Here is a 17,655-nt window from a genome sequence, read left to right as displayed (position 1 = left end):
TTCACCACCGCTTAGGCCTTAAACCAGGTTTAATCGTATGGGTAAACGTGGTTTACGGCTTAAGCGAAGGTGAAGAAATCGGCCCTTAGACAGTAAATAAGTCAAACAACGATCATTTACATAGGTTTATATTGATGTTGATGTTCTATCGGTAAGAAATAGAAACGTGTGACGCGATGATAAATTTCACTTTACCGATCAATTTCACTCGAATTTACGGTATTATTGTATCCTGGAAGTGATTCTGATGCAATCCTGGCCACAATTTCATAGAACCCTGTGCAGTATTATCAGGATAGTGATAGGAATTTGTACTGGAAATACCGGTAATACCGGCTGATTTTTGATACCGCAAAACCGGTATCGTAAAATCGGGTGTAATTGATCAGAATGGTGAAATTGATCATCGTATCACACGATTTTATTTATTCGTAATGGAGCACAAATATCAATGTAAGCTGCAGTAAATAAACATTGCTTGTCGTAACTATTGTGGAATTGTGTGTTGTGAAGTTTTTTGCGTTAAAGAATGTTTATTACTATGAAAATAACGTAAAATTTCAAAATCATGCACGGTGCAGTATTGACAAACAGCTATGAACTTCTATTTATAAGCAAGGATTTGAACATGGTATAAATCTAAAAGTTTGTGAGGATGCTTGAGATATATCCCCAAACCAGATTTCATCACCAAAACTCGTACCAATTAGCTCATATGGTTGAAATAATTGAATTTCTGTTAGATATCATTGAATTCCTTAAGAAAATGCATATATTTAGGCGTTTTCCGCGTAATTCTTGAAATTTAACTGTTTGTTATTTATATAAATATTGCATTGTTAAGAATTTTACAAGCATATTCGGACTCATTCTTATCATAAAGAGTTGTTTTGGAAACTAACAATAATGGCATTGACAAGTGATCAATTTCACCCCGAAATGAGATCCTCTGATTTTTTATTTTAGAGGTATTTGTTAAAACTAAAATGACATTTGTTAGAAAATTTCGGTACATAAGTCGATGAGGCTCACCTTCGTATTTGTTTTCCTGCATATAGTTTGGCATTGTTAACATTACAGAAAACAGACTAGAAAAACCGTGAAAAATGATCAATTTCACCCGAAATTACGGTACTAAGTTTATCAAAGTACTGGTATTTTCGGTATTTAAAAAAATACTAATAAGCTTTGATAATGCTTGAAACAACCAAAGTTACTTTATGTATTTATTTTGAAATTATTTATACAAATTAGATTAATAATGAATTAAAGTTGATTAAATCAAAGGCGACCGATCAAACTGCGGTTCAAACCTACACTGCTCATCGTCAATCCAATGACCGTTCCTACTTTCACTTTTTGTTATGTAATTATACAGTTTTGCAGCAATTCACTTTAAAATATTTTCCATACGCTCAATAAATATTAGGTTTTCGCGGTATGTATGATGATCACTAGTCTATAACTCCGGACAGCGTACAAGGCAGCCTTTCTTCACATTACAAATGCTTATTTGCACACGTTTTCTCATTTTTTCGTGCACACTACACTTTATAACTATTATTCCGTACAATTTACATAGACGTACTTTATGAAAATATTTTTTTTTTACTAGCTTCATCGTAAGCCGAGAGTGGCTGATGTTCTTGTCGAAAAATTTAACTATTGGATTTGGTTCTATGGAGAAACGACGTCCAACTGGTGCTGCCTAATTGTTTTTATTTTGAATATTTCATTGCAAAGGATTACTAGAGAAACTATGAATTAAAATGAAGAACAATATTGAAAGCTATGAATAAAAATTATAAACCTTCATTTTTTGTTTGATTTCATATTTAATTTGATGAATACAATACGAGTGTCCGGATATTGGTACCGTCCGGATTTGATTCACCACCGTAGAATACGTTTAGGATGACTTGTACCAATTTTTTGTTCACATGGGTCCCCAACATTACATTGTGGGCCAGTTCTATGGAAAACTACAAATCCTTCCCATTCGTAGTGTATGAACATTTGTTACATGTATTTAAACATGCACAGCGATGATACGAATCATTTGTCTTCATTTTTGTTTTCCTGTGTTCCTGGAAATCATGAAACACATTCATCCATACCGAACTGATACAAAGTAGGCCAAAATCGTATGATTGGGTCGAAAATTAGTGCTGGGTCGAAAATTGGTGCTTTTATGAGCGGTAGAATTTCGAGAAAAGTCACTCGCAATTTTTTCACAGGGTAGTGAGCATTAAAGTTATATATCTATCTATCTATATAAATAAAAATGGAATGGTGTTTGTATGTCACGAAATGGCTTGCAATTTTGTCTTATTGTATCAGATGTATCAGATTTTGTCTTATTTTCACTACAGATTTTGTTAGGTGCTCCGACGAGTTTGTGTGTATAAAAAGGTTAATATATTCACCAGGAAAGTCTAGTAAACGAGAGTGAACGAATTGTCATTTTGTATGGGACGTTTCATGACAGCCTACTTGATGGCAAGACGAAGTTTGCCGGGACCACTAGTCACAAAATAATTGTTTTGGCACTTGGTGCGGTTTAGCAGAACCGACCATATGTATGATGAAAAATAAAGCATTTTATGATGTTGTTCTGAATGTTAATTCTTAATTTGTTGCAGGTTTGAGAACATGATCGAAAGAATGCATAAAACAAAAATTGTATCCTTCACAACAGCTTTCTTTTCTTCTAATACATCATCTTGATTTTCAGCTTTGCCCGGTATTAGGTGCTCTCCGGTACTGGAGATCTTCCCCATTAGTTTTCTTTTTCAATTAGCTGTATATCGATGGCTCCATTTTTTATTCGATCGACAATAATTGAAACCATAATTGTATGATTATTTTCATTAACCTGTTACAATTTAGATAGGCCTAATTGGTGCATATTATTCGTTTCTCACCTTGTCGTATGACATGTCTATACAACAAAAAAAATACCGGTTTGCAAACTATGTACGTCTCTCAGCGAATGTACAATCGTTCGTAGTATTAGTAACTTGCGATTTGCTACACGGTACTTTGGGAGCATAAATTGTAACGTGTTTGTGAGTGAGTATTTATGCTCCGAGAAGCGAGCAGTGCGCCTGCAAGGTATGCTATTAGCGGGGCGGGAATTGGTTAAAATAATAACCTTGACGATATTTGCGTTACTGATTTTCAGTAACGCTTACGCTTGATTTTTTATGATTCATAATCCCTGCACTGAATTCCATAAAAATTACATTTTTATTTTACATATTTGTATATTTTATTTGGTTTTTAGATATGTTAAGGTATGCTACACATGTTTAATAGATTTCGATAATGTTTTACCGTAGTTTCAACCGGTTCAATATTTGTTTACCTAAATATTGTAAAACTTTACCGAACTTCGGTAGAGTATCGAAGATTTTCAAAAATGGTCACTAAAGTTTAGTAAAATTCACAGAATTGAGGTAAATGTCTTGATATTGGAAAGACAATTGTTTACATTCTGGGAACTAAGAAGAAGCAATCAGTTTGAACAAAAAACAATTCTCATTTTTTATTATTCCCACAAAACCTAGCCTAAAATTTAAGGTTTCTGTTCGCTCCGAGTGCTTTTGGACAGATTAGTCTGTCATACCTATGCAAGGATAGCACCATGCCTGACAAGAGATTATGTTTTGGTTCACGTTTGTAGATCTAAAGACCGATGCCGTAAAAAACCTCGAAAATCTTATAAGGTACCGCGGGGCAAGTGGGTAAATGGGGTAAGTGAAAATAATGTGTATATTTTACTGAATATGTGAATTAACGTTTCAAAATCATGCGTAAACCGTTGAAGCCATTCAGAACATTACGGTAGGTAAGAGATTCCTGAGATTTTTCAACCATTATTGCATAATAGAGCAAAAGATTGTTAACCTGTTAACTGGTACTCCGTAACAAGATGGCGGCATGCAATCTTATTTTAATATTTTCAGTAGAAAAAAGTTGCGGAAAAAATATTCTGTACCACTTTTAAGTTGTCCCCTCTGACAGTTTTAAACTGCAATAAAAAAAGTTTTAGAATTAATTTGACATAGACCTAAAAATAACTAAATTGAAACACCGTCAATTTTCCAATCACGTGGGGCAAGTGAAAAGTTTCTCATTAGAGATTGAATTTGTGTTTTCTCTCTAGGTAGCTATAAGTATACAAGGTTCGCAATTATCATAGAATAACAGAACCTGCTTATAATTCAAGAAACACTATACTAATAGCGTTAAAAGTTATTTTCATGGCCCAATCATGGAACTTCTCTAAAAATAAGGTTGCCAAATATTACGATATTAATATGTTTACTTCGGACAGCCGATCAAAAGGAAGACGTTGATTGGAAAGTTCCAATATAAGACAACGCACGGAAATCTCGTGGAATGTCTATGCAAAGCTAGCTCAAAACATAAAAATGGGGTATAGGTGTATCCACACAAAAAAGTTTCTAAATACTTTATTGAAGTAATCCGTTTGATTTCTTTTGAAGAGTTATCCGACTTTCTTAAAAACAAATAACGAGCGGTGGAAAATCTACAGAGCAGAAATGCAATTGCTGTCCCATGATGTAAAAATAAAAATTTTGAATATTGCAGTTATAATGTTGTCGAATCATTTCAACAAACATAACTAAACAGAAGAAAATTCAAGTAATAAGAATAAAATTTTCTTTGTATACATGTTACTTATGTTATTGTTCATTGAGACGCCTTAACAAATGTTAAAGGTAATAGAAATCGTGAATGTAACTGTTAGTTTTTGGATTTATTGTTCAAAACAATAAACTTTTCACTTGCCCCACCTGTGGGGCAAGTGAAAAGTAAGGAAACTATTTTCAAAAACTTTTTCTGTACTTTTTTCTTCAATTTTACATAAAAATCAATTTCAGTATACTGCTTATATTTGGTGGGAGTCAAGCTAAAAAATATACACGACCTCATATGTTTTAATTTAAGGTCTCTAGAATTTGAAGAATCCCAACTATGCAAAATTCATTACCCACTTGCCCCACGGTACCTTATAGTAGTTGAACTCAAAACACGAAAAATCATGCATATATGTCTATTAAGTAAAATCATGTACCATAAACCACCGAAATATAACTGGTCATGCTAAAAAATCTAAAATACACCCCAAAAACTCCTTGAATGAACCTATTAAATCGTTGAACTCATAACATTTTCAGTCACATTTGTTTCATCTTTCGTTAATGAGCAGAGATTTTTACTTGTAGACCTAGAAATATGTCAGAAGTTCTTAGATGATATTACTTGAGTATAACAACCTCTTTTAGAAGTATTTCCAATAATCTCCGTAAGTTCCAACCAAATTTAACCATAATTTTCATATTTTGATTTTCAACTCCTCTAGATTACTCATATATTATAGGTAAATTTCATATATTTAGGTAAATTTCATTACAAATTTTCCTCGAAATTGATCTGATACAGTACTAGATATAATCTGACAAAAGTTTGTCCATAAGTTTCTTAAGCAATTGTGTTAAAGATTAGATGAAGGCTGTGTCTGAGGATTCTGCTGGATTCCTGCAAAAAATCTGTATTATTTTTACACAATTCACACAAAATTTCTCACAAATGGCACATGGAAATCATGTATGAATGTCAGAATATCAGCCATAAATATGACATCAATGTTCCATGAAATAGTCATTTTTTTTCTTTAAACTTTATTATAAGATATATTATCATCAGAAAAGAATTCTCTTAAAGCTGATTTTGGAGTTGCGTAAAAATACACCAGAAACTTCTTCTTCTTACTAGCGTTACTTCCTACTGCCATACTGTCTACTTATTAGCTTTGTGATTCACTTATGATCATAATAATAATAATAATAATAATAATAATAATAATAATATTATAATATGATTATATTCAAACAAATTACAACTTAAATGAAAGTTTGAATCCTATTTTGCAAGTTTGGTGGATTAGATCACAAAAGAGTTTATAAGTCATACTTTGAATTTCATGTAAACATCAATTAAAAAGGGGTTTAATTGTATGGATGCGGCCTGTAGCTAAAAATTGTGACATGCTGGAACATTTCTTAACACGGCGTCAGATACAGAAACCTTAAATCTGAAGACACATCATTTGATCCTTGAGACACGAAAAAATTTCATTTTTGTTACGCTGTGAAATCAGCTAAAGAAGGTAATTTTCAACTAGTTGTTTAAGTCTCAGATGGTGGATTCTGATGCATCTCTCTCAGACCGGTGAATTATAATGGATTGACAGAAGTACTATTTGTTTGTAGACAGTAAGTTTGTTTTTCAGAAATAAGTTTGATCTGCGTTCGATCAACGGATTACTTTTAGCAGAATGTTGCATTTGATTTATGATTTAATATTTCTCACATTATAAGTAAAACAAATATTCCTTTATTGTAACATCATCAACAATCTCATTTCCAGCCAAACGAACTCCTCACCCACTAATTTTCGTATTCATGTACTCCTGCTTGATTCGTTCCCGGTCGGCCATTTCCGGTAGATAGGGATATTTACCGTGGGCACGTCGATCTCGCTGTACCCGGTACCAGAAGTCCTTACAATTTTTGTAATTGGCAAAGTACAGCTCGCACTGACTGTTGTCATAGTTGTTCTGGTTTAGGCATTTGTGTACCAGATCTTGCTCCTTCAGGCAGGGGTTGTTCTTCTCCGCGTCCGGATTTTTGGGCATTGTAGAGATTCAAGTTGAAGGATCCTCCAGAAGCAAAATGAATCCCAAAACAAAGATGTGCTTGTTCTATAGCGTTATATAATTTGATGATAACTGAAGCGATTAACATTGTCGGTAGAAATTAAAAAATAACCTTTATAATGCTCACCGACAGATTGGGATGACACCTTACAGAATTACGAAATAGTTTGAACTCATTAACTGAGCTAGTATGGATTATAAGTATTTTTCCTACAACCGGCTTTCAGCTGATATAAAGTTGCACTGCCTTGATGCAGCAAACAAAAACGAATGAAAACAGAGAGGTAGGCAATGTTTTGGTTTTGCTGTCACTTTACGACTACGAACGAAAACAAAAACAAAAACAACGATGGCCTGTGGGAAAGAGCGGTGTTCGAAATACCGTGTTTGAAGCGATCTCCGATTAATAAAGTTTGCTATGATTTTATTATTATTAATTATTTATTAGTTTAATATAAATAATAAAATACATATTGTTTTAGCCAAGATTTACCGTTAATTTATAACCCTGAATCATTAGTTTGTTTTTAATATGATATGCTGTTTAACCATGTTGTTTTGATGTGTGATGATTTTTAAAAATTATTATTAAAAATCATTGTGATGATTTTTAAAAATTATTATTACACCTACCATATTTTCGAATCGACCGTTAAAAAGGTGGTCGATGGACATAAAGGAGAGTGTGACGTCTGTTTGTCTGTGTTAAGTATCTAGGGCTCATGCTAGATAAAAAGAAACCAACTTTTACTATGGTTCTCTAACTCGATATCGAGATACCGAATATCGAGTAAGGGAGAGTTAACTGTAGTATCTTCCCAAACATTACATTAATTTCTTATATCTACACTGAGGCAAAAATACTTAGATTTTCCATAAATCATGACTTATGAATCAACCAAATTATGGTTTCATTCACGCTTAACCATTTCAAAAATGGGATCATAAGTTTCACAAGTGAGAGCTTTGAAATATTTAAGAATCATAACTTGAAACAATTTTCATAGCAATCGCTAGAAAAACTCCGCTTTCGATGTTGGATACAAGTTAATCGAAAATAGTTCACATGTTATCAAAACATGTCAATTTCTAAGCTCGCCTGATATAAAAGGCAACCGTTATTAGTGATTGATAATTTCAATTAGGCAGTTATCATTGCACTTATTACTATTTTTCATTGATTCACTTATGAACTTTAGTAATGAAGTTCTTCACCAAAATCATAAGTAAAACTTAAAAATTTCAACAATAATCGTTGTGGCGCCAAATCATAATTATTCCTTAAGAAATTATTAAGTTTTTTGCCTCAGTGTAGGTGTTCTGTGCAAAGCTGGGAATGGTAATAGTAGTGGGCTTGAGTTTTTGCGAAAATCACGTGGTTCATCTAATACAGTAGTTTAAAATTGTGAGTCTCATCAAGTAGCCTATGTTTCGGTACATGAATTTTCTAAATCAGTAGTGTCATTGAAGGCTGTAAATGCGGGAAATAGAACATTTTTCTACAGTAGTTTTGGGTTGCCCTTAGCAACTGGTGTTTTGCTATTTTCAAGGCATTTTGCCTACAGCAGCGATACGCGTGAGTTTCACTGGCTCCGCTGACTGTAATTTGCTACGCTTGCCTACTGTAGTGTGAATTTCAGAACTTTTCCCAGCTCTGGTTCTGTGTTAGGCAATACTATCATCCTTGTTTGGTAAAACTAAATTAAGCATTTATTAACATTTTGTTAACATATTATAATTCATTTGAATTTTTACAAATGAGTAGATTTCACCTGCTTATTGGAGAGAAAAAAAAAGTTTTATTTGATATTTGTTCCAATATTTCAACATTGGATATTCTATGTAACTCTTTAGTACTATACCAGGGAGGAAGCTTCAGAATCATTTTCAAAATTTTATTTTGAATCCTCTGCAGAGATTTTTTCCTGGTATTACAGCAGCTAGTCCATATTGGTACAGCATACATCATTCTTCTTCTTCTTCTTCTTGGCATTAACGTCCTCACTGGGACAGAGCCTGCTTCTCAGCGTAGTGTTCTTATGAGCACTTCCACAGTTATTAACTGAGAGCTTTCTTTGTCAAAGTTGCCATTTTCGCATTCGTATATCGTATGGCAGGTACGATTATACCATTATACTCTATGCCCAGGGAAGTCAAGGAAATTTATATTACGAAAAGATCCTGGACCGACAGGGATTCGAACCCAGACACCTTCAGCATGGCTTTGCGAAAACGGTCTTGTACAAAGTTGTTTGTATTAGTTAACCCATTTGTTTGGAGTTATTTAAAATTAGGGTGGACCACATTTTCATAGAAATTGTATAACTAACTTTCTTATTTGTAGAAATTATATTATACATGCTTGCGAAAAGTTGTAGACCATCCAATTACAAGCAGCTCTGCCAAAAAAAGTTTATATGTATCTCTTAAATTGACTGATTTAGAGCTTTTTTCCTACGGTGGCATAGGGTGGTCCGAACAAAATTGCTTTTCTGGCTCTAACGTTTTCAATTCAAATATCTCATCAAGGTAGTCTATGAAACACATTTAGAGCTTTGAAAAATGCGTAATTTGGTGAGTGAAGGAACTATCTCCTTCCGTTTAGGAGTAATTGTTGTTTTTCTCACAAACACATGCCTACATTGATTGTGAATATCTCTGATTAGGGCAAACATAAAAAAATATGTAAATTACAGATGTGTTATTTTTGTAACTTTCATAAAACGCCTTGAAAAGCAAATGATTTTCATCAAATTTTCAAGCAAAAATATTGATGATATCTATTTCAGTTCAAAAGTTATTGAAGTTTTTCTTGTTTCATTGTTTTTCAGAGCATTTCATTAGAATTACAAAAATAACACATCTGTAAGTTTTTGATATGATATAAAATTTTATTTTGTCTTTTGAATGCCGTCAAAATATATTTTTTATGTTTGCCCCAATCAGAGATACTCATAATCAAAGTAGGCATGTTTTTGTGAGTAAAACAACAATAACTACCAAACGGAAGGAGATAGCGAGCTTCTTCACTCGTAAAATACGACCTGTGATTAATCAAAAAGTTTGTTCTGGGAAACCTTAGAGAACTACTACTTTTAGATAGATTTCCAGCAATTCTAAAATTAATACAGAATTTACACCAACCCAGGAACTTCACAGAGAACATCTCTATGCATTCTCTTAAGCAGGAATTTCCCAAGAAATTATTTCAAGGATTTTTTCAGTATTTTGCCATGAGTAGTTGTCATGAAAAAGATCTTGTCCTGCAAGAATCTCTCCAATGATTTCTGTGGGATTCCAACAAGAAGTACCTAAAGTGTTATGTTTTGATTTCCTCAATGCGTTATAACAAAGCTTATCTATATAATCCACATTGGTTTCTCAGGCAATCAATCCAGTAACTGCCCTAGATTTTTTTTGTCATAATTTCCCCAAATTTTTAAACAGAAATTCTTCAATAGATTGTTTCATTGCTTCATGCATTGCTTCATACGGGTTTTATTTTCTATTATTATAAATAATCTATGATTTTCCATCCAAACACTACCAAATACACTACTACTGCTTGGATGTTATGCACGGAATGTTCTTACAAATTCCTGGAAAAATCATGGACGACTTTCTGAAAGGATTCCTGAAGTATTTTTTTAGAAAAAATTCTGAAGAATCTTCTAATTGGATTTTTAGAATTTTCTTGGAAATTTAATGTAGTAATCTCTAGATAAAACTCTAAAGATTTTATTTATATTCATTTTAAAATTTGAAATTTTGTTAAAAATAGTTATAGGAAGAGCTCTTAAGAAAATTACTGTTCGGAACTGCTAAATAAATCCTCCGAGAAGCTCTTATATGAACTTCTGTTTAAATGTTGGTGATCTAAGTATAATTTTTGAATCTTGAAGTTGTTGTAGGTGTTGATTTTGAAATAATCCTAGAAAGTATGACAATGAAAGTATGTATCCAAAAACGTCCTTGGGAGAATTAGTTGAAACTGATGGTTTCAGTGAAGTACTAAGCATTAGAACAGCAGAAGCTACAGAAAATCGAATTCCGTCAAACTCCAATCAGAATCATCGAACGGGGCTTCTTTAGCCTAGGGTCACGTCCACGCGGCTACTAAGTTAAGCCACGCAGGAAGTGTCTGGGTTCGATTCTCAGTCGGTCCAGGGTAATTTTGTAATGCAAATTTCCTTGCCTTCCCTGAGCACAGATTATCATCGTACCTGCCACACGATATATGAAAGCAAATATGGAAAGTTTGGCAAAGAAAGCTTTCAGGTATTAACTGTGAAAAAGTGCTCATAAGAACACTAAGCTGAGATGCAGGATCTCTCCCAGTGGGGACGTAATGTCAAGAAGGAAAATAATCAGACATCAGAACTCGCACAGGAAACCGACAAATCAGTATGCAGATTGCAGACCGCTTCCAGCCCAGACAAATTTAATGGAGAGAATGACTTGTTGAACCATAGCCACGAACATCGGAAAATGCACTCTTGATTAATTCCCGCCTATATGTTCGCAGGTACTGCAATTGCAGCCAAGAATCTACCAACTGGAGTTTTGCGCGAAACAATAAAGTGTTTGTTTTCCTGTAATCCGCAGACTTATGCCGATTCCGCACCGCAGACGATGGGGTACTTGTACCGCAAAGTTCTTGGCAAGCGGTATGCAGCGTATCCCGCGTTGAAATGAATAACTCGTTCCTAAATATGCATACAATATTTAAGTATTATTACATTATTTAAAGCAATTGAAAATACCTCATTGGGGTATTCGTAAGCTATTGAGGACTGCTTGAGGTATTCAACTACTTTTGAAATTTCCATAGAAAAAAAATCATCATGTAGGTATTATTGAGGTATGCCGAACCCAATTATCAGTTCGGTGTTTCGGGAATATGCATAAGATTTTACTTCAGATATTTTATCACTTATGCAAGGCTGTATCATACCATATTCAGGTGACAAGTATTGAAAACTATCTGGTAGGGAACCGGATCCTATTCTTGGCACTTTTGATTCACTTCGGCAGTGGGGTTTTTTGAAAGCTATATGACCACTAGACCGATGCAAATTTTGAAGTTTTTGCTCCCCTATGCTTAAACGATGTCAATTATTATGGAAATGATCCTCCCGGAATTTGAAATGATTCGGAAGAAATTTGGTTGTGCACACGCTATTTGAAGTTTATATGGAAATTACTATGGAAAAGGCAAACCTTTTGTGTTCAGTCCTCTAACAGCTCGTCATAATAATCTATGGAAAAGTGAACACACTCATCTCATGTGGAATCTTCCCAGCTACAACTTTGCCGAAGACCACACTTTGATGGGCCGTAAGGATAATTTGTTATTAGTCATACCAAAGTCTATATCATGCTGAGATGATCATTCAATTACTTTCAGAGCAACACTGCTTTTTTGCTGTAGAACATAGTAGCCTGGATTACTTTGATCTATTCTTCCCGCCAGAAGCACCACTGTTGCCTGCCGAACAGTTGGTGAAGCATGTTACTTGCTAACCAACTTTATGATGATGAATAACAATTTATCCTGACGTCCAATCAAAAAGTGGTCTTCGGCAAAGTTGTAGCTGGGAAGTTTTCACATGAGATGAGTGTGTTTACTTTTCCGTAAAATATTATGACGAAGAGATAGAGGGCTGAACACAAAAGATTTGCGGTTTCCATATAAATCTCCATATAAACTTCAAATGGCGTGTGCACAACCAAATTTCTTCCGAATCATTTCAAACTTTGGGAGGATGCTATTTACCATAAAATAAATCGTTTAAGCATAGGGGAGCTAAAATTTCAAAATTTGCATCACTCTAATGACCACAATATGCGTCGTACTGAAGCGCTTCTTATTGCAAAGTTTCAAATAATTCGGCCGAGAAAAACCCCCTATGCCAAAGTGAACGCTATTTTTGCGTCTGGTGTTCGGAATCTAGGGGATTAATTTCTACAAAGGCCCGAGCAGAAAACTTCTACAATGTTGTGCTTTCACGTCATATCATTATCACGAGAGTTGATAAATTGTTCAATTGTTTAAATGGTTCCCGGAATCCTAAGTTATGAGGGCAGATTTAATCCAACGTTACATGATCACACCTGAAGTGGCCTGTTTTCTCGGGATTGCTGCAATGCACAGTGAGAGAATGTGATTATGAAATGTCACTTTTTGACTGCGCGTCGCACTCTCTACTCAAATTCTCTTTGTTATCGGAAGTTTTGAAAATTGCTTAACAATTAAACAGTAAGAGAAGATCCCCCAGTGCCGGACACCTAAGCCGTTTGATGCCTAAAATTTTATCATTTTTGTAGCATACAAAAATATATTAGAAAATATTAATATGAATTTTGACATTGCATTTTGATGATCTATTTTAATACCAAATTGACCTCTCTTAAAAGGTGATCCCTAATACCGGACTCGATCTAGGAATGCGTTGCGCTCTCAAGAAATAGTAATTTATAGCCAATTCAATGCATTTGCGACTTTTATAAAACTTAGTCTGCAAGTTGTTCATAAAAAATGATGAAAAATAGCACATTTGACGTGTTGTTCTAAATTTTCATTCTTCTTAATTTTATTCTTTGATACCATGATCGAAACAATCCATGAAAAAATTATATACCTATTTTGAGACACTGGTTCAAAAATTACAAAGATATCATGTAACAAATCAAGGTGTCTGAAACTAGGAGACAGGAGGTGCTAGATCTAAATTATAGTTTGACCATATTTAGTTCAAATAAAATGTAATATGTTGTTAAAAATATGTTAACAAAATATAGAAAATTCATGTAATATATGAAATGATGCCGATAAAAAAATAAAATGAAAAATGTTCATGCATACGTTACACTGCTCTATTGTGGTATTGGATGCTTCAATTCTCTTGAAATCTCGATTCGACAGCCACATCCCACTGTGACTAGCTCGTTTGCAAACGAAGCCCTCTTGTAAGGCGAATCTTGATTAAATCAGGCGTGTTCATTTTATTGTTGAACTGTGAGCTTTTTTTTTTGTTTTAGCACTCTCTCGAGTATCGACACTCAGCCGGCATCTGAACTTATCTCTGGCCCTTCTTGCATCGTTCGGCCCATATCCGCTCGATTCACGCGACAGGCTAACTAGAGAGGCACGACTTATTGCGGCATTGACATTGCACTTTGTGCCCCTCGCAAGCCTCCATGTTGAGTTCTATAGTTACTCCCACACATGCCGCGATGCCCAATTTGCGATTGTAGCGAAACGGAAAATGATCTATGCCTTCTGGTGTAAGGACTGTGCCGAAAATTATTTTCGATCTGGTCACTAAAGTAAAGTAAGTAAAAGACACCGACACGTTGATGCTTCCAGTGAACGATTAGCCCTTTGAAGAAAGCATTACACTAGACAACGGACTAGCAGTGACACAGTCGAAATACGTTTCTGACGAAAAGTTTTCCGGACTGAAGTGGGAATCGATTCGCTCCTTGGATCGATGCGGCTAAATGCTTGGTAACACTAACCACACGGTCACGAAGCCCACAATCTGAAATACATTATGTTGGATTCTGAAAAAATAAGAGTATCTTTCACTTATCGCTCTCTGCAAAAATCATGATGCGCTACACATCATGAGAATATATTCAAAGTCTACTGCTCCAGCTCTGATTATATCGGATGGATAACAGTGTATGATAACACCCATTTGAACTAGCTCCAAACCTGGGGAACACTATTGATATCAGATGTTCGTGAACTGTTTATCATGCCAGTAGAGTAAAACACCTGCTCCCAAATAAGGGGTCGTCCATAAATGACGTAGCATGTTAGGGGGGAGGAGGGTCTTCACGAATTTGTGACAATGTGTGACGAGGGGGATGGTGGGGTCCCAGCTCACGGACGTAGCAATATGAATAATTTCGGGAAAAAGAGAAACACTGAAAAAAATGACAAACAGTTTATTTTATCAAACTTCTTTGTCTGAATTATTAATCTTAAGTTGTATAATGACGATTCAGCTTCAAAATATTGATATAATAAGATTAAACATTTCTTATCAAATTATAAAATTTTCTAAGATTTTTTTTTTAATTTTCCTGACAATCAAACAGATTTTATGAAGCTTTAAATATTTATGTGAATGTTATATTGTATTCGTGTCCAAACTATTTTATTTGAAAATAATCAAATTTAAAGTTCAATAAGTTAAGTAAAAATCAATGCTTTATCAACTTGGAAAATATTGTTTTTCCATTTGTTAACAAGACATAGCATGAACCGTTGTAGTTTAATTCATATTTTTTGTTGGAGCTTTATTTCCTCAAAAGAATGTAATATGCTCATTAAGGCAAATATTAACGTTATTATAGTAAACCAAGGTATTTGTTCAGTGCGTTCAATGTTGCAGGAGATTTCCTCTCAGTCAACTCAACCAATTGTTTTGATATATCAATGCTCTTGATGGAAAAGCCTGGATGATAATGAGGATATCAAATTCGTGTGTTATCTTTAATTTGTTGAATTTAGAGAATGAAGACGGAGATCCATTCCAATCTAAGGAATTTTGTTAATCATATGCACTTAAATCTGTTTCTTAACCACGAATAATCAAAAAAAAATCCTCTAGGGTTCAATTACTCATTGCTGTTAGTTTCATCAAACCGAACAAGAATTTTTCAGCTGTAAACTTGTTCTAAGTTTTAACAACAGCAAAAGTACTACATATTAAATTTGATTGTGCGATATTTGCCAGAAAACCATTTGCCAGAAAACTATTCGCCAGAATGACATCTGCCAGAAAACCATTCGCCAGAATGTACCATTTACCAGAAAACCATTTGCCAGAATGTACCATTCGCCAGAAAGTACCATTCCCCAGAATTATTTTTCTTGTCGATTTTGATCATGAAATATCTCGGAATCCAAGGATTGCCGTCACAATATTCGACTTGTGCCACTTTTCACATGTTCAAAAGCACTAAATTGAACAAATAGTACGGTAACTATCTCGTTCTTCTCATTTTAAAATTTGTGCTAGTGCACAGAGCGAAGACAATATAACACTGTTATTCTACATCTCTTGCGAGATTTTTTGGCTATGAGGTTTTGATACAATATTCTAAGCTGTTTTACCTAGTTTTAAGAAAATTTCATTTCCTGTCACCGCGAGCTGTTCTTTACCAGAATATTGTATTGTACAGAATTTCTCGTACAACTACCAGATAGTTTATGCTTTTCAATGGACAGTTTATTGGGGTTGTGCTACTTTGTCCCGAATATCGATACCCCGAATGTCGTTTCCCTGAAAACCACTTCCCTGAATACCCCGTTTTCTTAAGGAAATAGGTTCCTCGATAATGTTTTGGCACTCATAATTATCAAAACTTATTGATTATTTCAGGCTGATGTGGTTCATATGAAATGCACCCTTCTTTTTTGATCAGCGGTTCTTTAAAGTTTCTCCGGACTCAGCATTTTTTCTTGTTTTCTTTATCGTTCACCACTCTGTCTCTGAAGATTGTTTCTTATCCATTTTGAACTGCATCTATTTTGGGGCCGTCCATGAACCACGTGGTCGTTCAAGAGGGAGTAGAAGTGGGTGGTTCTATCATAATACCACGATCCATACAAATTTTGGGTCATTCACGGATAAAAATCTGATCCCCAAACCATGATTTACAAATCATGAAATTCATAAATTGGTTAGGTCATAATATCAGGATCTCAAATCATGATTCGTGGAGTCAAAATCATGATTCTTCATAAGCGTAACATCCAGGTTGTAAACACCAACCGGTGCCCTTTGCTTCAACTCATTCGTATCGATCACCCATAATTCAAGATAACGAAGTGGTTCAGTGGTAGAGAACGTGCCTTTAATCGAAAAGTTCTTGGCTCAAATCTCAGTGCATGCCATTTTTTTTATTTTTATTTCTTTTTTTATTTCGTCGATCACAAACGGATGTGCGACTCAGCATTTTTGGCACTTGAATCATGATTTCATAACGCGTGTGTAGCGTTACGGCAATCTGACTTCAACTCTCTGACTGAGTTCAAATTATGGTGTATTTTCATAAGATGAAAACACGCTGGAATCATGATAACATGAGTCATAATATTGTTTTTGGATTCAGATTTCTTCCCGTGTTCGAGAGAATGGATTGCAGGAAAAATTGTCATTCGGGTATCTGGCGTTCGGGGAAATAATATTCGTGGAAACAACATTCAGGTAAAAATAGACCAAAAGGTTTTTACTAATAATGGTCACCTATCAGTACATGAAAATATATTCAAAAAACAATATATGCTTACCGCTACTTGACATGGTTTTGGCAAATAAGAATTCTTCATTCCCCATATATAGGATATTCTTCTTGATTTTACAACTGTCTTATTTGTCTAAAAGCTCCTGAAGTTGTTATAGTAAATGTAACTTTGGTTTACGAATGGAGGCATTCATTACTTCATCGAACGGACGGCACAAATAGTTGCAACGTATATCGAAATTTTGTAAATATCCAATAAACTAGCTCTTAAGAAGCAACAAAACTTTTAAGAACAGCTTATGATGAAAAGAAGGGAGCACCACTTGTGAAATATTCCAAACCATAATTCCCTGTAAAAATTAATTATCTAAAAAAAAAACATTTAATTGAAACTGAAAAAACAGAAAGATGGAATTTAATAATTATAAAATAGCATAATCTCATGCTATAACATCTGTAGAATGATAGTTGCAACGTATATTGAAAAGAAGCAACAAAACTTTGAAGAACAGCTTATGCTGAAAAGAAGGGTGAATCGCTTGTGAAGCCTTTCAAACCATAATACCATTTTACAGGGACAACATACATTTAAAAAAAACTTACTTTACTATCTGTCATGCTAAATATCCATTCTTTACATCAGT

At 34.4% G+C, this 17,655-nt stretch overlaps 1 protein-coding gene across 3 annotated transcripts; it reads right to left on the bottom strand.

Annotated features, from left to right (window-relative positions):
• Positions 1-6,370: 6,370 nt before the first annotated feature.
• LOC5566286 (coiled-coil-helix-coiled-coil-helix domain-containing protein 7) lies at positions 6,371-7,036 on the bottom strand. 3 transcript variants are annotated; one of them, XM_001650626.2, is made up of 2 exons: positions 6,876-7,036; positions 6,371-6,820 (listed from the first exon to the last, which is right to left on the bottom strand). In XM_001650626.2, the coding sequence occupies exon 2, from the start codon at positions 6,725-6,727 to the stop codon at positions 6,473-6,475; it is 255 nt and encodes an 84-aa protein (XP_001650676.1). In that variant the 5' UTR covers positions 6,728-6,820; positions 6,876-7,036; the 3' UTR covers positions 6,371-6,472. The 3 variants fall into 3 exon arrangements, with proteins under 3 accessions (XP_001650676.1, XP_021696527.1, XP_001650677.1); XM_021840835.1 differs by having other exon boundaries at positions 6,371-6,793; positions 6,861-7,035; XM_001650627.2 differs by having other exon boundaries at positions 6,371-6,793; positions 6,876-7,034.
• Between the last annotated feature and the right edge of the window lie 10,619 nt (positions 7,037-17,655).

Source organism: Aedes aegypti, chromosome 2, assembly GCF_002204515.2.
Source record: "Aedes aegypti strain LVP_AGWG chromosome 2, AaegL5.0 Primary Assembly, whole genome shotgun sequence".
In the NCBI taxonomy this organism is placed as follows: domain Eukaryota; kingdom Metazoa; phylum Arthropoda; class Insecta; order Diptera; family Culicidae; genus Aedes; species Aedes aegypti.
The sequence above is the reverse complement of the archived record's forward strand: the minus strand, read 5'-3'. Positions and strand labels throughout refer to the sequence as shown.